Source organism: Lonchura striata, chromosome 3, assembly GCF_046129695.1.
Source record: "Lonchura striata isolate bLonStr1 chromosome 3, bLonStr1.mat, whole genome shotgun sequence".
Taxonomy (NCBI): Eukaryota; Metazoa; Chordata; class Aves; order Passeriformes; family Estrildidae; genus Lonchura; species Lonchura striata.
In genome coordinates this window covers 17,196,805-17,211,543 of record NC_134605.1, presented here as the reverse complement: position 1 = coordinate 17,211,543, position 14,739 = coordinate 17,196,805, and the positions used below count along the sequence as shown (strand labels likewise).

General features: G+C 38.6%; 1 protein-coding gene across 3 annotated transcripts in view; it reads right to left on the bottom strand.

The window, feature by feature from the left end:
* CNIH3 (cornichon family AMPA receptor auxiliary protein 3) overlaps nt 1-14,739 on the bottom strand; it is a 56,544-nt gene that overhangs the window by 14,867 nt on the left and 26,938 nt on the right. For all 3 annotated transcript variants that reach the window (XR_013339649.1, XR_004147979.2, XM_031504269.2), the window contains exons 4-5: nt 2,641-2,753; nt 93-236 (exon numbers count right to left, since the gene is read on the bottom strand). Coding sequence is in view for 1 of the 3 variants with exons in the window: in XM_031504269.2 (XP_031360129.1) it covers nt 93-236; nt 2,641-2,753 (257 nt within the window). In the remaining 2 variants the exon portion in view is untranslated. The remainder of the gene's footprint in view (nt 1-92; nt 237-2,640; nt 2,754-14,739) is intronic.

The following is a 14,739-nucleotide window of genomic DNA, read 5'->3' as shown; positions in this document are numbered from 1 at the left end:
GTTGTCCAATTGGTTCCAGTCATTCCTAAATGCAATTCCACAAGTGAAATGAAAAGCAGCTACTGTTCTCTTAGTGAAATGGCCAGACTTACCAGTAGAGATAGTAGAAGAAGGAAAGGAGGTAGAAGGCCAGCTTACACCAGGCCTCTTTCTGGCAGTAACTCAAGGTGTCTGCGTTCATGACTGCAGGTGGATCATATGCCAGCTCTGAGCTATCTGCTGGGCAACGAAAATACCTGAAAGAGCAGGAGACACCTGGAATGACTCTGTAATAATCTCTATTAAGTACATGCAGATACACACATCTTCCATAATATAGGAGGAATATCCCTTTCTTTCTCAAGTCTCTGTTTCCAGACATTGTAAAAATCAGGATGCTAGTCTAAGCACTCCTTACTGAACCAAGCAATTAATGAATGTGGATTTTCTGCATTCTATTAATTCTTCAGATCAAAACATTTCCCCTTCCTACAGAGTTATTTCTGGCTTATCCACTGATAACTCACACGTTATGAGTGACAATATATGGTGGTTTGTGATCACAGAGTAGAGGAAGGATTACGGGGCTTTTACTGCACCTACACAACTGATTTCAGACATGATGTAAGGTGATAGTCCCAACCAACTGGTAGCTAAGTTCCTCCAACTCTGAAAAGGAAAAAAGCCAATATGGAGTACTGTAAGAAGTGGCTGACCAATGTTTTCTACATATGGCACTGCTCAAGAATTTATCATCCAAATAATTTTCTTCCGAAAATATTTTTCTTCTTACATAGGAGAAATTTCTAATTATTCTCAGTAATGACTGAATGTTTGAGAAAATCATGACAGAAGACCTTCTTTGGAAAAGGGGCTTTTGTCTCAGTTTGCAGGAAAAAGCAAAAGCAAAACAAAAATAAAAGTCCTCAACAAAATTAATGAACAGCCCTAAGATCAGCACAAATCAGAGGAAATATTGTTATTTCTGCTGCTTTGACAAAGTAAGCAGAACATTGCTGGTTGCTTACAGATGGATAGATAGACAGGAAGATATAAAAACAGCAAGCAAGTGACCAGCAGCACTACTTTGAAAGGAGATGTTCTCAAAATAACTTTTCCTTTCTCCCTACCATTGTTAGTCACATCCATTTACGACCTCTAATAAGATTGCAGGTTCTTTTATGGAGAACCACAGGTGAAATCTTGTTTAATACTCTTCATTTGGATGCAGATATTAGACAGTGTCTTCCCATGGTTCTGTGCAGAACTTGACACAATGACCTCAAATCTGCCTGTGGTTAAAACAGCAGTAATTATAGAGTATTTATAGCAAAGCATATGAAGAATCATAGAAAAAAGATAGAATCAAAAGTTTTCTCCAAAAGTTGATATCATTAATTAGAATCTGACCATTTTCCTCTTGGATATATTTATTTTTAGAAAGTTTTTAAATGGGGCTCATTGTCACACGAAGGGTTGTTAACCCTCAGCAAAGGAGCAGCATAAGACATCTTTTTTTACTGAAGCAGAACAATAGGGAGAAAAGCACTTGTAGCTTCATTTCATTTAGCTTTCTGAGAACTATATTGGCACTCTAATTTCTGAATAATACACTTTATCATATGACTATGCATTACGACCAAGCTTTTGTAGAAAAAAAGTGTGAAAAAGCTGCTGCTTTTTAGTTCCTGGTTGAGAGGATGATTTTGACTTCTTTACAGAATTATTCTTCTGCTACCATATGTACCTTTGTAACACACAGAGACCCTGACAGACAAAAATCATCTGTGCTTTTACAAACATTGTGAAAATACAAAATTTGGGAAATCTCCAGACTGACAACCACAAAAACTGATGTCTCTTGGTTATTTTCAGAAGCAACAGAAGGCTGATCCTCCACTAGAATGCAGAGGGAGATGCAGCAGCAGCAGCTGCACTGCCTGTCTGGAAAACTACAGCAGGTCTTACGTGATCAACTCTGGAAGCCCCTTGATAAATGTGAACGCAATTCAGATATCCAGAGTGGGAACACTCCCCACTTCTTCTTATGGGCAGTGTGAGGAAACAGCTCTTCACCTACTCCAATCCATACTCCATGAGTCTCTAAAAGAGAATTCCCTTGCAGAACAGAAATTCCCTACTCTACAGAAAGAAACAACTTATTTTACACTGAAAAAAGAAAAAAAAAGCTGTCAAAGAAGATGAGACACAAAAATCTGTCAACCTTCCCAGTCTCTATTTCACAACTACAATGGAAAGGTTTCCTTGCTAGGGCTGAATGAAGAGGTCCAAGCCCTTTCAGATATGAACTGTCTTGCAACTCCCCATTTAAAGCCTCACCAAGTTCTAAATTCAGATTCCAGCCTATTTAATTTCCATGTTTTCACTTGTGATGAGTGCATCCTGACACCCTTCAGAATATCCATCTAAGTAACTGAAGGCTGCATTGTATTATCATATGTTTTCCTTAGCCATCCTAAATGATGAAAAAATGTCCTTTTTCTCTGGAAATATAAGTTTCAGGGCTTATAGGCAAGAGCCTCTAGGCAAGAGATATTTATCTAGACTTCTTCACTGTCCTTCATTGTTCACACAATCTGCATGTGTGCTGAGCTGGCAAGCAAGGCTAAAAAGCAGTCAGCATATAAAAGAAGGGCTTACCTCCAGAAGTGATAAAAAAGCAAAGGAACATTTAACCCCAGTGTGAGCCACTCCTGAGCACATAAAAACATTATGCAGAAAAGACTGTGGATGGAGTACTCTGGCAGCACCAGCTAAAAGGAAAGGAACAGGAATAACAGAAGTCAGTAAAACAAATGCCTCTTTGATTTTAGTCACCTAGGTAGTTTTCAGAGAACAAATCAATTCTGCAAGTCTTACAAGTCTCCTGTGTGTCTGTCCCTAGACACACCTCAGCTGGCAGAGAGTGTGGCTTTGAGCAAGGAGCACAGGACCCAGGGCCAGGTTTGTTAAGGTTCTACCCAAGTTTGTACTCCAAGGGCTTGTTGAGATACATGGGACAAATCACTTACTGACTTACCTGGTGTTCCAGATCTATGTCTACAAAACACACATTATAGTAATGCTTCCCTCACAAAAGCATTTCAAGACTAAATGAATGCCAAGTAAAAGAGTTTTCAAAGAACAAAGTTTTATTACCGAAGCATTCAGAAAGGAAAAAAGCTACCCCTGAAGTTTTGCTTCTACATCGGAGGAGTGTCTTTGGAAAAACAAAGTGTTGCTTCTACCATTTTGATATGTTGTGTACACCATAAAGAGATCAAATCCATTGCCCAGTCAGTCTCGCAAGCACAAACCCACTAAGTCAGGAAACTCACTTCCTAAGAAATTCCATGGCTCCCTACACTAGTTGTTTCAGAACCATGACGAGTCTTTCTATTAAAAGAGAAAATGAGTGGGCAGCTGGCAGAAGAAGAAATGTATGTGATATTGATTCAGAGTAGTTATTTCAAAAGGCACTTTGCTTTCTTCACTGCTCTCCCATTTCTCTTCTTTTCTTCCCATGTCTTTTCTCAGAAATCCCTGTTAGTCACAGAAAAGACTAATTTCCAGTAGTGCATATTTCTCAAAGCTAGACAAACTCATACAAAACTCATCTGCATCCACTGCTTCATCTTGGAGATACATCAACCAAAATTAAATCACAAAAGGCATTTGGGGGCTTTTGTTGATGACAATTTATTATCATCTGTCAATTAAAGTGAGCCTTCTTTTTTTTTTTAAACAAGGTAAAATTTACCACATAGCTTCTCCAAATACCTACTACCATACAGCTATGTTACAAGGAAGTCCATCGTCTTGGCTCTATGAGTCTTTCCATCTCACATGGAACATACTGTTTTAATTCATTTCACTTCAGTACTTGAAGAAGTTAACAGATTTGGGCATCTCTGTGACTGTGCCTTCAACTTAAACATTCCCAAGGGCTTATTTTACGTGGATGAGAAATCATAATGCAATTATATACTTCAGATTCCAGATGGTACTTATTTATCACTGCTGGATCTTTTTTTTTTCAGTTTTAGAATGCAATTTACAACATGACTATAACCTTTCCCCAGAGAATGATTCATCTTCATAACAAATTGTAGACAAGAAAGGTCTTCATGATGTATGTCTGCCCACTGAACATCACAACACTCAAAAGCATATTACATTCATTTTCACATATTTGATATCTGTTTCCAACACAATACACAAACTTAGTGAGACTGCAACCCTCGTGCCTGATCAGTGGGCTGGCTGGTAATAACAGGGAAAGAAACCCACGGTGAATATTTATGCAGAGCTTGAAAACCAAAACAAAAATCTGCAGTGAAACTAGAAAGGAAACAAAAGAAATAGAGGACTCTCAGAAGCAGGCTCACTTTCCAATCACAATTTCTGGTGTAAATTAAATCTATCTATACTTTTGGCAGAACAGCAAATGGGTCATTTATGTCTATTCCAGCTTTTCGTGGAGTAGTATTTTCCTGTAAACATAAATAAGAAAGGATCACTGCTAATCACTGTTTCTGGAGAGAATTAATGCAAAGAAGCAAACAAAGCCCAGCCTGCAAAGCCAGTTACACTCAGCTGATGTATTTCAGAGACCAAATCTAGAAGGAGGTGAGAGACTTGGAAGCATAAAGTACAGAAAGGCACTAACTAACAGCAAGGCTTATGAGGTCAAGTAAATAACTAAAATAAAACACTGCCTCAGTTCTTGTCTGTAAGAATCATCCTGCAATTTGACACTATATCCTCTGAAAACAATGAAAACTTGAAATCAACTCTAGCAAACATGGGATTCAGTTCCTAGAGAGAAGAAAGCTGGTTGAGAAACAAGCAGCAGTCAATCCTTGTTCCTGCTGAGGTACTCAACTGAAAAGCAACTTCAGTGATACAAATAACTGCAATAGGAACTAAACCAACGTCTTTAATTCATTCCTGTGAGAGCATAGGAAGCTGTCAGATGGTAAACATGTTAGGATATAAATAGTACACTTCTATTTTGAACCAGGAACATCCTGATTCAAATAACGACCTCTGCTTTCTGACACAGCCGAAGATAAAGCTTATGATGGTTATGAAACATGGAGAAGAAGGAGAAACTGGTGTAGCAGCACAATTCTTAAGGAACACAGCTTGGTCACTTCAAGTCCCAAGCTCAAATGGCACTACAAATTTACTACCAGAAATTCAGCTGGCTGATATTTCTCTGTGAAAAACCATGGGAAAGCCTGAAAAGGAAGTCAGCTTCTAGACAAAGAAATTGCTGCTAATCAGAAATGCCTTTTACTAGAACATAAGCAAGGGAACAAGAAACCACTGTAGCTTTATCAGTTTTGCTCTGTTATAACTGTACAGTTAAATAAATGATCACATCAGTAAACCCTTATTCACAATTCATCATGCACACTTAAAATGCAAGCCTTAGGTGGGTATCATGCTCATTACCATCTCATATGAAGTAGTACAGACACACTGCACATGTAGATTGTTCCTTCTCTAATTCCATAGAAAATAAAGCAGGGTTTGCTATGGATAGACACCTAGGTTTGGCTGAACTAAAGAGCAGGAAAACAAGCACTGAATTTAAGCACTTATCAGCAGCTTCTTTCTGCTTACAGGAATATGAAGACCTCCTTAGAGAAGCTTAGCCCTAAATAACGTTATTCTGTTTCCCATGTCCTAAATCCATTTTGCTGTTCTTATACAAATGACAAACATGTCTTTTTCTGTCTGTTTTTCCTCCTTATTCTGCTTATTACAGATGGATACTTCCTTCTCAAATGTAATTTTGATTTTACTGAACTCTCTCACCAGTGAAAAAGACCCGTAAAATACCTCGTAGAAAACAGAACTGGGAAGATATTCTAGTAGGAATAATAATATCCCTTCATCAGTTCTACTAAATTCTTAGTTAGAAAACCAGTTGCAACAAGTGAATCAAATATTTTCCCACTCTTAAGTCACTGAAATGTCAAGATGCTTTTTCCCAGCACTTTGCTTAGACCAATGCTCTTGAGTGCTACACAATAATAATAATAATTCTCACAGAATTGCTGTTTCTTCCCCAAAACACTCAAGAGTCTACATCAGTCTCCATCTGTGCATGTCAGCCTCCGCACTGCAGCCACAGATTTTACACGGTACCCAGAAATTGCCAGCCATTACACAGTCTACCCTAACAGAGCTTCTGAGAGTCTTCATTACACGGTTAGAGGCTGAAAAAACTTCCCTTCTTAATGCCTGCCTTCTCCTCCTACAGATGGCAGGAAAATCCTGCAGAGAAGTGGGGGTTGAATCTCCTTCATGTAACATGAAGAGCTCTGGTGATTACCCCAGTGAAAACAAGTTGCTCACCTTAAAATACACAAGGATGCTTTCCATCCACCTGAAAGCAACAGAAAACTGAAAGCATCATGCATGTGTGGAATCACTCCCAAGCCCCAGATGAGGTTTGATCTAAGTGCACTCTGCTTTATTGCTGTGGTTATTGCTACTGCATCTGCTTATACTAGAGGATGACTGCAGCTTGTCACTCTGCTGCTTTTTCCACCACATCCCTCAAAAAAGCTGACAGAATCAGTGCTTATCAGTGACAGGGAAAGAGGGGGTGGAGGTGTACCCAAGGTTTTCAGGACACAGCAGTTATTTCAATAACACTTTAAAGCCCATCCCTACAGAGCCTGTCGGTGCTAACCTGGGTTACTGGGGAATGTCAGCTGAGTTAAAGACACTGTGAGATCCAAGGGAGATTATTTAATGACTCCGAAATCCCCCTAACTAAACAGCAGAGACCAGAATAATCAGAAGTGCAGCACAAGAAAGTGAAAAAAAGAAAGCAAAATCACACAAAAAAATAGTAGCAGCATGTGCCTTAGCCCAGACTGTGTGTGTATGTGGAATGCACATACTCTGAAACAAATCATCTGTTTCCTCCTGCTGGTGCACAAACCAAAGAAGAAGGGTCAGCTATGTGTAATTTAAATACACAGACCACAAATCTTAATAATTCCAACAGTTTCAAACATACTGTTTGCACTGATCAAACTCACGAAACACTAAATTTTTACTCTTGAAATACAAGTCTTTCCACTTTGCTAGTGTGTCGTTCTAATCTACTTTAAATGATTTGGGTTACTTGACTTCCAAAGCCTCTTCTGAAGGGCTGCCCTAGAGCCCAATACAATGCTGTCACAGTAAATATACTAAGGTTTTCTGTCCAAATATTCAGGTCCAATTTATTTCAATTCTCCTGTTAAAATTCACACTTGCTTATGTCTCTGCAGACTGTTGCTAATTCAGTAGCATCAAATTGTTATAACAAAATCATTTTAAGAAATTCAAAACTATGTTATGCAAACCTCTGGAAGTATTTAGCAGTTTGGTAGGCAGATTTGTGCATGTAGTTCAGAAGAAAATGCCTGGGAAATGGATTCCGGATCGCCAAAAGGACAACGTGCAGTTGAACCTACTAAGTTGATATATACAGCTTTACATTTTATCTGTGGGAGAGCAGTAGCACACATATGCAAGACTTAATGTTACAAACAAAATGCAGAACACAAATTAAAAAAAAAGGGATATAACATCAGTGTTTTCACCCCTCCACTCACTGCTTGGGATCACAATGAAACAAAGCAGCAAAAAGCTAGTGCTATTTGAAGGTAATTTAATTATTCTGAAGAGCTATTGGAATTTCTTTAAACATTTCTTTTAAGTGGATGTGAACATAAGTCACTCCACAGCACAAATACCAGACAATGAAATGAATAACACAAAGAGCCTAATTACTATTCTCGCTCCATATCCATCTGTGACACAGTACCAGATCTAATATTAAAATACAGGATTTCTGGATGCTCTTTCCATCTCAGCTACTAAACACATTTATATTTAGGCCTATCATTTAACTTCTCATTGTCTCTTTCTCTCATCTGCAACATGGGGATAATTATATTCAATTCTATATATGCCAGTGGATCTAGTTTACGACTAGAATATTTAAGCCTTTTCTTAAAACCAGTAATAACTTCAACAGGAGTGACAGATGAGAATCAGGTCTTTATAGGACACTCATCAAGAGTATCTAGAAGTATTTTGGTATTGCAGAGCCCATGGAAGGTCATAGCAGCCAACAGGTAAAAAGGTTATGAAACGGGTTTAAAAAAAGACTGAAAGGTCCACAGGGCACTGGCACAATTCAAGAAGTGTCCCATCCTTGGAAGGCACGTCATTAGGGCAGATGTGCTGTGATCTTACAAGTGTATCTCCTCTGCAGACTGTTCTTTTCCACTCAGCAGGGATCAGGAGACATCTTTATGACCTTCCTTTTTCTAACGCTAATTCCGAACCAGTAACAGAAGCTGGGTTAGCAACCCTGGAGTGCAAACTCCTCTAATTTCCACAGCACTGGCAGAAAACTGGGTAATTAACCTCTTCTTGCCCTACCTCACCTTCGTATTTCAGGAACAACCAGCCAGGACACCCCGCAGCTGGGCTGCTCCAGGAGCTCCTGCCGCCTTTGTCTGCTCCCCCAAAACCGGGGAGAACGGCAATTAGTACCGCAGCTGTTCGTTAGGAGCTACAAAACCAACCCCCAGCTCACAGGCAGGGCTATGAATGCAGAAACCTCAGGGATGATCAAAATGAAGTTCAGCCATCTGCACAGCTCAGGAAGGGCCCTCAGGCCTTCTCCTGGGGGTCTGCCCAAGATTGACACTTCCATAAATGCTGAAAACTGAGTGTTCACTAAAGGGCTGTTTCCGTATCGGGTGTGTAAAGACTGGCAGCCTGAGGAAGCAGATTTGGTGCAGTGCAGACATGGCAAAGGCATTTCCCTCCCTGGCACTACAACAGCTTTATAGAAAACATCAGCAACGAGATGCAAGGCAGGACATTTAACTCGCAGCAGAAAAAATCTGCATCCATAAATAGGTATGGTGCGAAATCATTGTGCTCTACATTTAGCAATTATACTGCTTTTTGTAATTGCATACCTTTATAGAGTGTGATCCCAACTTAAACCCACACTGAACATTCTGCCAAACGTAACAGTGACCTTTGGTTTAACTTCCTTCGTTTTATTAAAATGCAAATACTTACTTTATTGCATACTGAATTAGAGCAAATATAAGCCATTAGCAAGTCAAATTCTGACAAAATTTCAACACAGCTCTGAGGAACAGATGCATAAATTGCATCACCCCAAGTGGCTGAGAAGTACACTGCTCTCAGGAGCACAGTACACACAACATTACTCATCTACATTTTTGCTGCATCTTCAGCTTTATTTTGCTGTTGCTTGTGACGTTCTCCCACTGTAAGGACTTATGTTTGCAAACTCTCCAGAACAGGACTGGGAGAAGCTGAATTGTAGAGCAAGAGGTCATCAGTTACAGAGTGACACTTTGTTTGGCACTTTGTCGATTATTGACTAAACACCTAGAGATGAGATTAGCAGCAAAATATAGTCAGTTAAGCTGAAATAGTTTAATACAGAAATATTTTAGTGAGTAATAACACTATGAACATCTCCCTTCAAAGGATATTCCCGTTTTCATGAGGTATAACTCTGGCAAATCCTACCTCCCCCCAAGACTAGAAGAGGAATGAGAACCAAACTGTGCCTGAGTCACAAGTTTGAACTCTTCACTCTTGAAATAGTTTTTGTAACTTCTCCCATTACAAGCTCCCCCTGCTATGAGCACCTGGCAGACACAGCAGGATCTATCTTCTCATTATCCCTAGGTAAGCACACAGACATCCTTAGGCAATTATTGCTAAAAATAACAATTGTTATGTTCTAACTTTTCAAAAGTGCTGAATTCAGGACCTTGTAAAATTGACTAAAAATAGTGTTGGCACAATTCACTTAATCAATGAGTGTCAGTAGTGAATGAATTTCCTGATAGAAATACTACACTTCCTCTCAGTTCTTTAGTCCTATTTTAGGGACTTTCTTTCCAGATACAATACCGTATCCAAAGAAAGGACAAAAGGGATTATATTCTGTATTTTTACTGCAATAGCAATATCTTTTTAGTAAATATGAATGCAACCTCTTTAAAATAAAACAGAAAGTGTGAAGAAGAGATGCACTATCTCTAGTCAAGCAACATTTATGGGATAATTTGTGTACAAAGTATAAATACTGCCAGCTCTTTGATCCCAATTCTATTATCAGTTCTGCAAAATAGCTTCTGTGCCAAGTTCCATTCTTTCTGATGAAATTTAATCTATGTGGGTGCCCAAAAGACTAACTGAATAGGGAATGCCCAATTTTATCCCATTCCACACTTCATAGATAACAAATGTAACAAAAAGCTAGGCAGAAAATACTTAAGAGAGGGAAATAGAGAAGCTTTTAGATGATCTGTATTGAATTTCCTGTCAGAGTGCAGAAATTAAATAGGAACTTTGTAACAAAGGTACTGAAGGCCTGGAAATATATTACAAGATTCAGGGAAAATCATTGTCCTTCATCCTTCTGGTGCAAACAAAACCTCCACCAAGTGTGAATCACTGTGAGTGTACTAACTCCCTCCTCATTTAGGCAAACTGCAGAAAACAATTAAACCAACACAGAGCTAGTGAAAGTGTGTCATATTTCAGCCACAAATATTTTACTTGCTTTTCTTGTCTCTCTACTTCTCCTGTCATCATTCTTCTTTCTTTCTTTCCCTTGTACAACCTAAGGACAGCATCACTTTCCATGAAAAGAAGATTTAGGATTTATCTCCTGCCTCTTTTGACTAATGAGAGATGCTGTGTGAAAGTTGTCTAAAAAGAACTCCCCCATAAGTAATGATTTTCATAAACTCAAAATCGTGTACATTTTTAGCTAACTTCAAATTTTGCACTTGAAGTGTAAAAAATACTCCTAATGTAAAAATATCTTGTCAGAGCCACTCTGAAGGCCAGAATAAAGTTGGCTTTATCATGCAGTAGAAGTTTAACGTTTGGGTTTCTCGCACATGCTCAGAGTCTAATGTATTTTAAAATTTTTGGGGCACTTCAAACAAAGGAGAACTTCGATGAATTTAGTTTATGAAACATAATGCAATCACAGTCCAAATCCTAATGGAAAGAATATGCTGAGCATGGCAATCTTACACCATACAAAATCTGCAGGTATAATTAATGCCTCAGAAACAGCAGTATCCTTTATTCCCCTGACTGCATGCAAACTCTGGAATTTCTTCTGAGGCAGTTTGGAAGCTAATTTTGTGTGTCTGTGTGTAACAGAGGGGTGTAGCTCATAGTGTGATATCTCATCTTATGGCCTATGTTCATTCGTATTTCTGTAGAGCAAACATCCCAAGCCCTTAAGCATACAACACCAGATAATTTCACTCCCAGCAATGTGATATCAATGTGACCACAGTAGTTTGAGTCTGACTCCAAACTGGGCTGGATTTCAACAGCTGCTGTAGATAACCAAGACTCCATGCACTTATTGATACAACAAAACACCAGACCCCTCAAAAACATAAACAAATTTTTACCTTTGGTTAAAAAGAAAATATTCAAGTCTGCCTGCAAACAAGAAAACTAAGTAGGTCTCCAAAACAAGATTCCTATCATCAGAACAACTGTGCAATCTTTCCTTTCCTGTTGTGTATACATCTTGTGAGTGTAAACAAATGTTGTTCATATTTATTATCATGTGGCTTTTGTAGCATCTGGCACAACCAGCCTTTACTCTTTAACTGAGACCAAGAGCACTGCTGTAACACAAACACCAATGCAAACATTATGGAAAAGGAGAGACAGGTCTTGCTGAAAGTGATCTCTCAATGCAACCTTTAAAAGATCAAAGTATCTAAAGTATATTAAATATATATTTCTTAAATATCCAAAGTATATTTAAGAAAACAGAATGCAAAATTCAAAAAGTGGCAAAATGTAAGACAAAACAACATCCACCTAAAGGCAACAGAAGCAGAGTTGCATTATATTTTCTTCCAGAAAGGCAAGTGTGTAACAGCCTACAACTACCCTCTTGACTTACGACAGTTTTAAAACATTAAGTTTTCATCTGATAATGGTAATTCAGAATATAACTGTAGTCCCAATAACAGATCATATGTTTAAATCTCTAAAAAAAGGATTAATGAACATCTGTTTCAGATTCACAATGCTTATCAGGCCAGTTAATAGCAAGTTCAGATCCTGACAAAACTATCTCATGTGATGCAATCAAAACTGAACCACTGAAATTGCAGTGCAAAGACTGGGAAAAAAAAAAAAAAAAGAAAGGCATTTGAGATTATAAAAATAATCTTTAAAATAGATAGGATTTACCTAAATAGTTTTATACACTGCCTGGGTATAACCTTCTATATTGCCCTGAGTTACAGGGAGACACTGAATAACAGGATATCTGCAGTATTTTTTCTACACAGAATTTTATATTCACTGTCCTGAAGGTATCCACATTGTCTCTTGACTGGCGTTTATGCTCCCAGTCCCTCTGTGGGAAGGGTCTCCTGGCAGTTTTCCTACTGCCCAGATTACTCAAAACTCAGCAGTTTCATCACACTGATGAGGTGTGAAAAGAGAGAGCATTAGATACATCAAGAAACATGACACGTGCTGAGAAGCCAGTAACAATGATGGACTCTTTGGTCTCTAATGAGAGTGGACAAAGTTCATGTGCTCCGTCATTGTAACAATTGCTGTTAACAGGGAAAATGTCACACGCTGCCATTTTTTGTTCCCTTTTGTGATCTTTGTTTGAGCAGTACTTTATCAGAGCTCTGGAAACATCAGCCTCTTTCTCCTGCATGGCAGAATATCACTGCCATTTCCACAGCCCAAAAATGCCTAATGATTAGACTGAAAATTCTGTTTTCCTCTTAGATAACACAATAACCTAAGCTTCAAAGGCTAGACCACTACCAGTTAAGAGGAAACCTGGGATATATTAAGCCTACAGACTTATTCCTCTAAGTGTGGCTATGCTGCAACACTTTTTTTTTTCTGTTAAGTCCAACTTAATGAGGAATTAAAAACATTTTTATTGAGGTTGTAAAAAATGTGCAGCACTACCAAAGTAAAACCATTGCTGCTATTCCCAGTTTCACAACAAACTAATTGTCTTGCTGCTGGAGTTTCCACTTAGGAGATTTCTCAGCCCCAGGGAGAAAGTGTGATTCCTTCTTACAATATGGATGGCTATACACCACTTTCAAAATTCCTTGTTATTATGCATCACATTTGCTAAATTTGCTTATATAAGCTCCCATCAAGCATTTTAATGAGCCATGCTATAGGCTTACAGACAGGCTCTGCTAATGACCATCAGCCTGCAGGCTGGGTAAAAGAATGTCACACATCCATAAATCCCTAAATGCATGCCCAAGCAATCAACAGACAGACCAAATACTCTCCCTCTCTCCCCACACTCTTAAAATCCATCACATTACCTCAGGCTTGCCAGTGACCATGAGGCAGAGCAACAGAGAGTGATCCTGGCAATAACCAGCAAATTTATCAAGAAGAAAAGAAAGTGATCAGTCAGTTGAAATGAGCTACTGGGACACCTGACACCCATCAAAGGAGAGTGGCCACTGTAGCTGCTGCAAGCAGGGAATGGTAGGAGCCATTGGAAGGTGAAGGTCTGGAGCCTATCAAGGTCCAAGTAAAAAATTATTTCATATGGCAATTACTCCAGTACATATTGGTCAGTCTCCTTCAGCCATAATAAGGGATGAAAAAAAAGTCAGCTGGATAAGGATAAACAAGGAAAGACAGAGCTTTTTAACAAGGTTGATTTCACATAACATTTAGATACGTATAAAGGAAAAGAATCTCCATACTCAAATAATCCTCTTCTGCTGTTAAGGAAAAGCCTAAAAGCTAACTTGTTCCCTGATAGCTGATCCAGCCAGTTCAGTAATGTTTCACTGAACATATTGTGGGGTTTTGTCCAAACTCTGGGAGTCTGTATTCAGTGCTGACAAGCAGGCATGACACAGACACAGGACCAAGCTTATCTTCATCCTCAGAATGCTCTGTCCAAAGCTGAACCTGTGGTGTTAACCCGTAACAATTCAAACTCCTGTTTGCTCAAGTCTCTGGATTACTGTTACTTGCACACATGTGAGAAATTTTAACTGTTTTTACTGAATATAGAAATGTTGAAATGTACCAAAACAAAACTGCACAGACACTCTGTGTCTGGAATTCTATACTACACTCATTAGGGTTTACATCTTATTTACATTATCTCAGTCTGAATGGAATGGCAATTCTACAATCACTCTTTGAAGTAATATGAGTTTTGGTTATTTACCAAAATCTGTAAATACAGTAAAACATAATTATCATGGGTATTAGGTAAAATGAAATATGAATTTAAAATAGATATTTATTTTACTTTTGCGAAGTGTTAAAAACCAGAATTGAACCTTGTAAACACCAGAACTACTGAATACAGAATAAATTTCCACCATTCCCACAGCAGATCCAGCTCCACTGGAAACCACAGTGACAGAGGTAAAAGACCAGACCAAGCACCAATAGTGCCCAACCACTTAAGTAAAACATTAAAATTTGCTTCAAAAATGTTAGATGGATAGGTTTTTAAGTTGGTTTTTTTGTTGTTGTTGTTGTTTTAAACACCCCAGCTCCTCATTCACTATCTACTATACTACTGCTAGTACTAGAGTGCTGAACTGGCTGAGTTTGGTTATTCAAATACAGTCCCTGCAGGGGTTTTTGTCTGTGTGTTTGTATCCTTCAAGA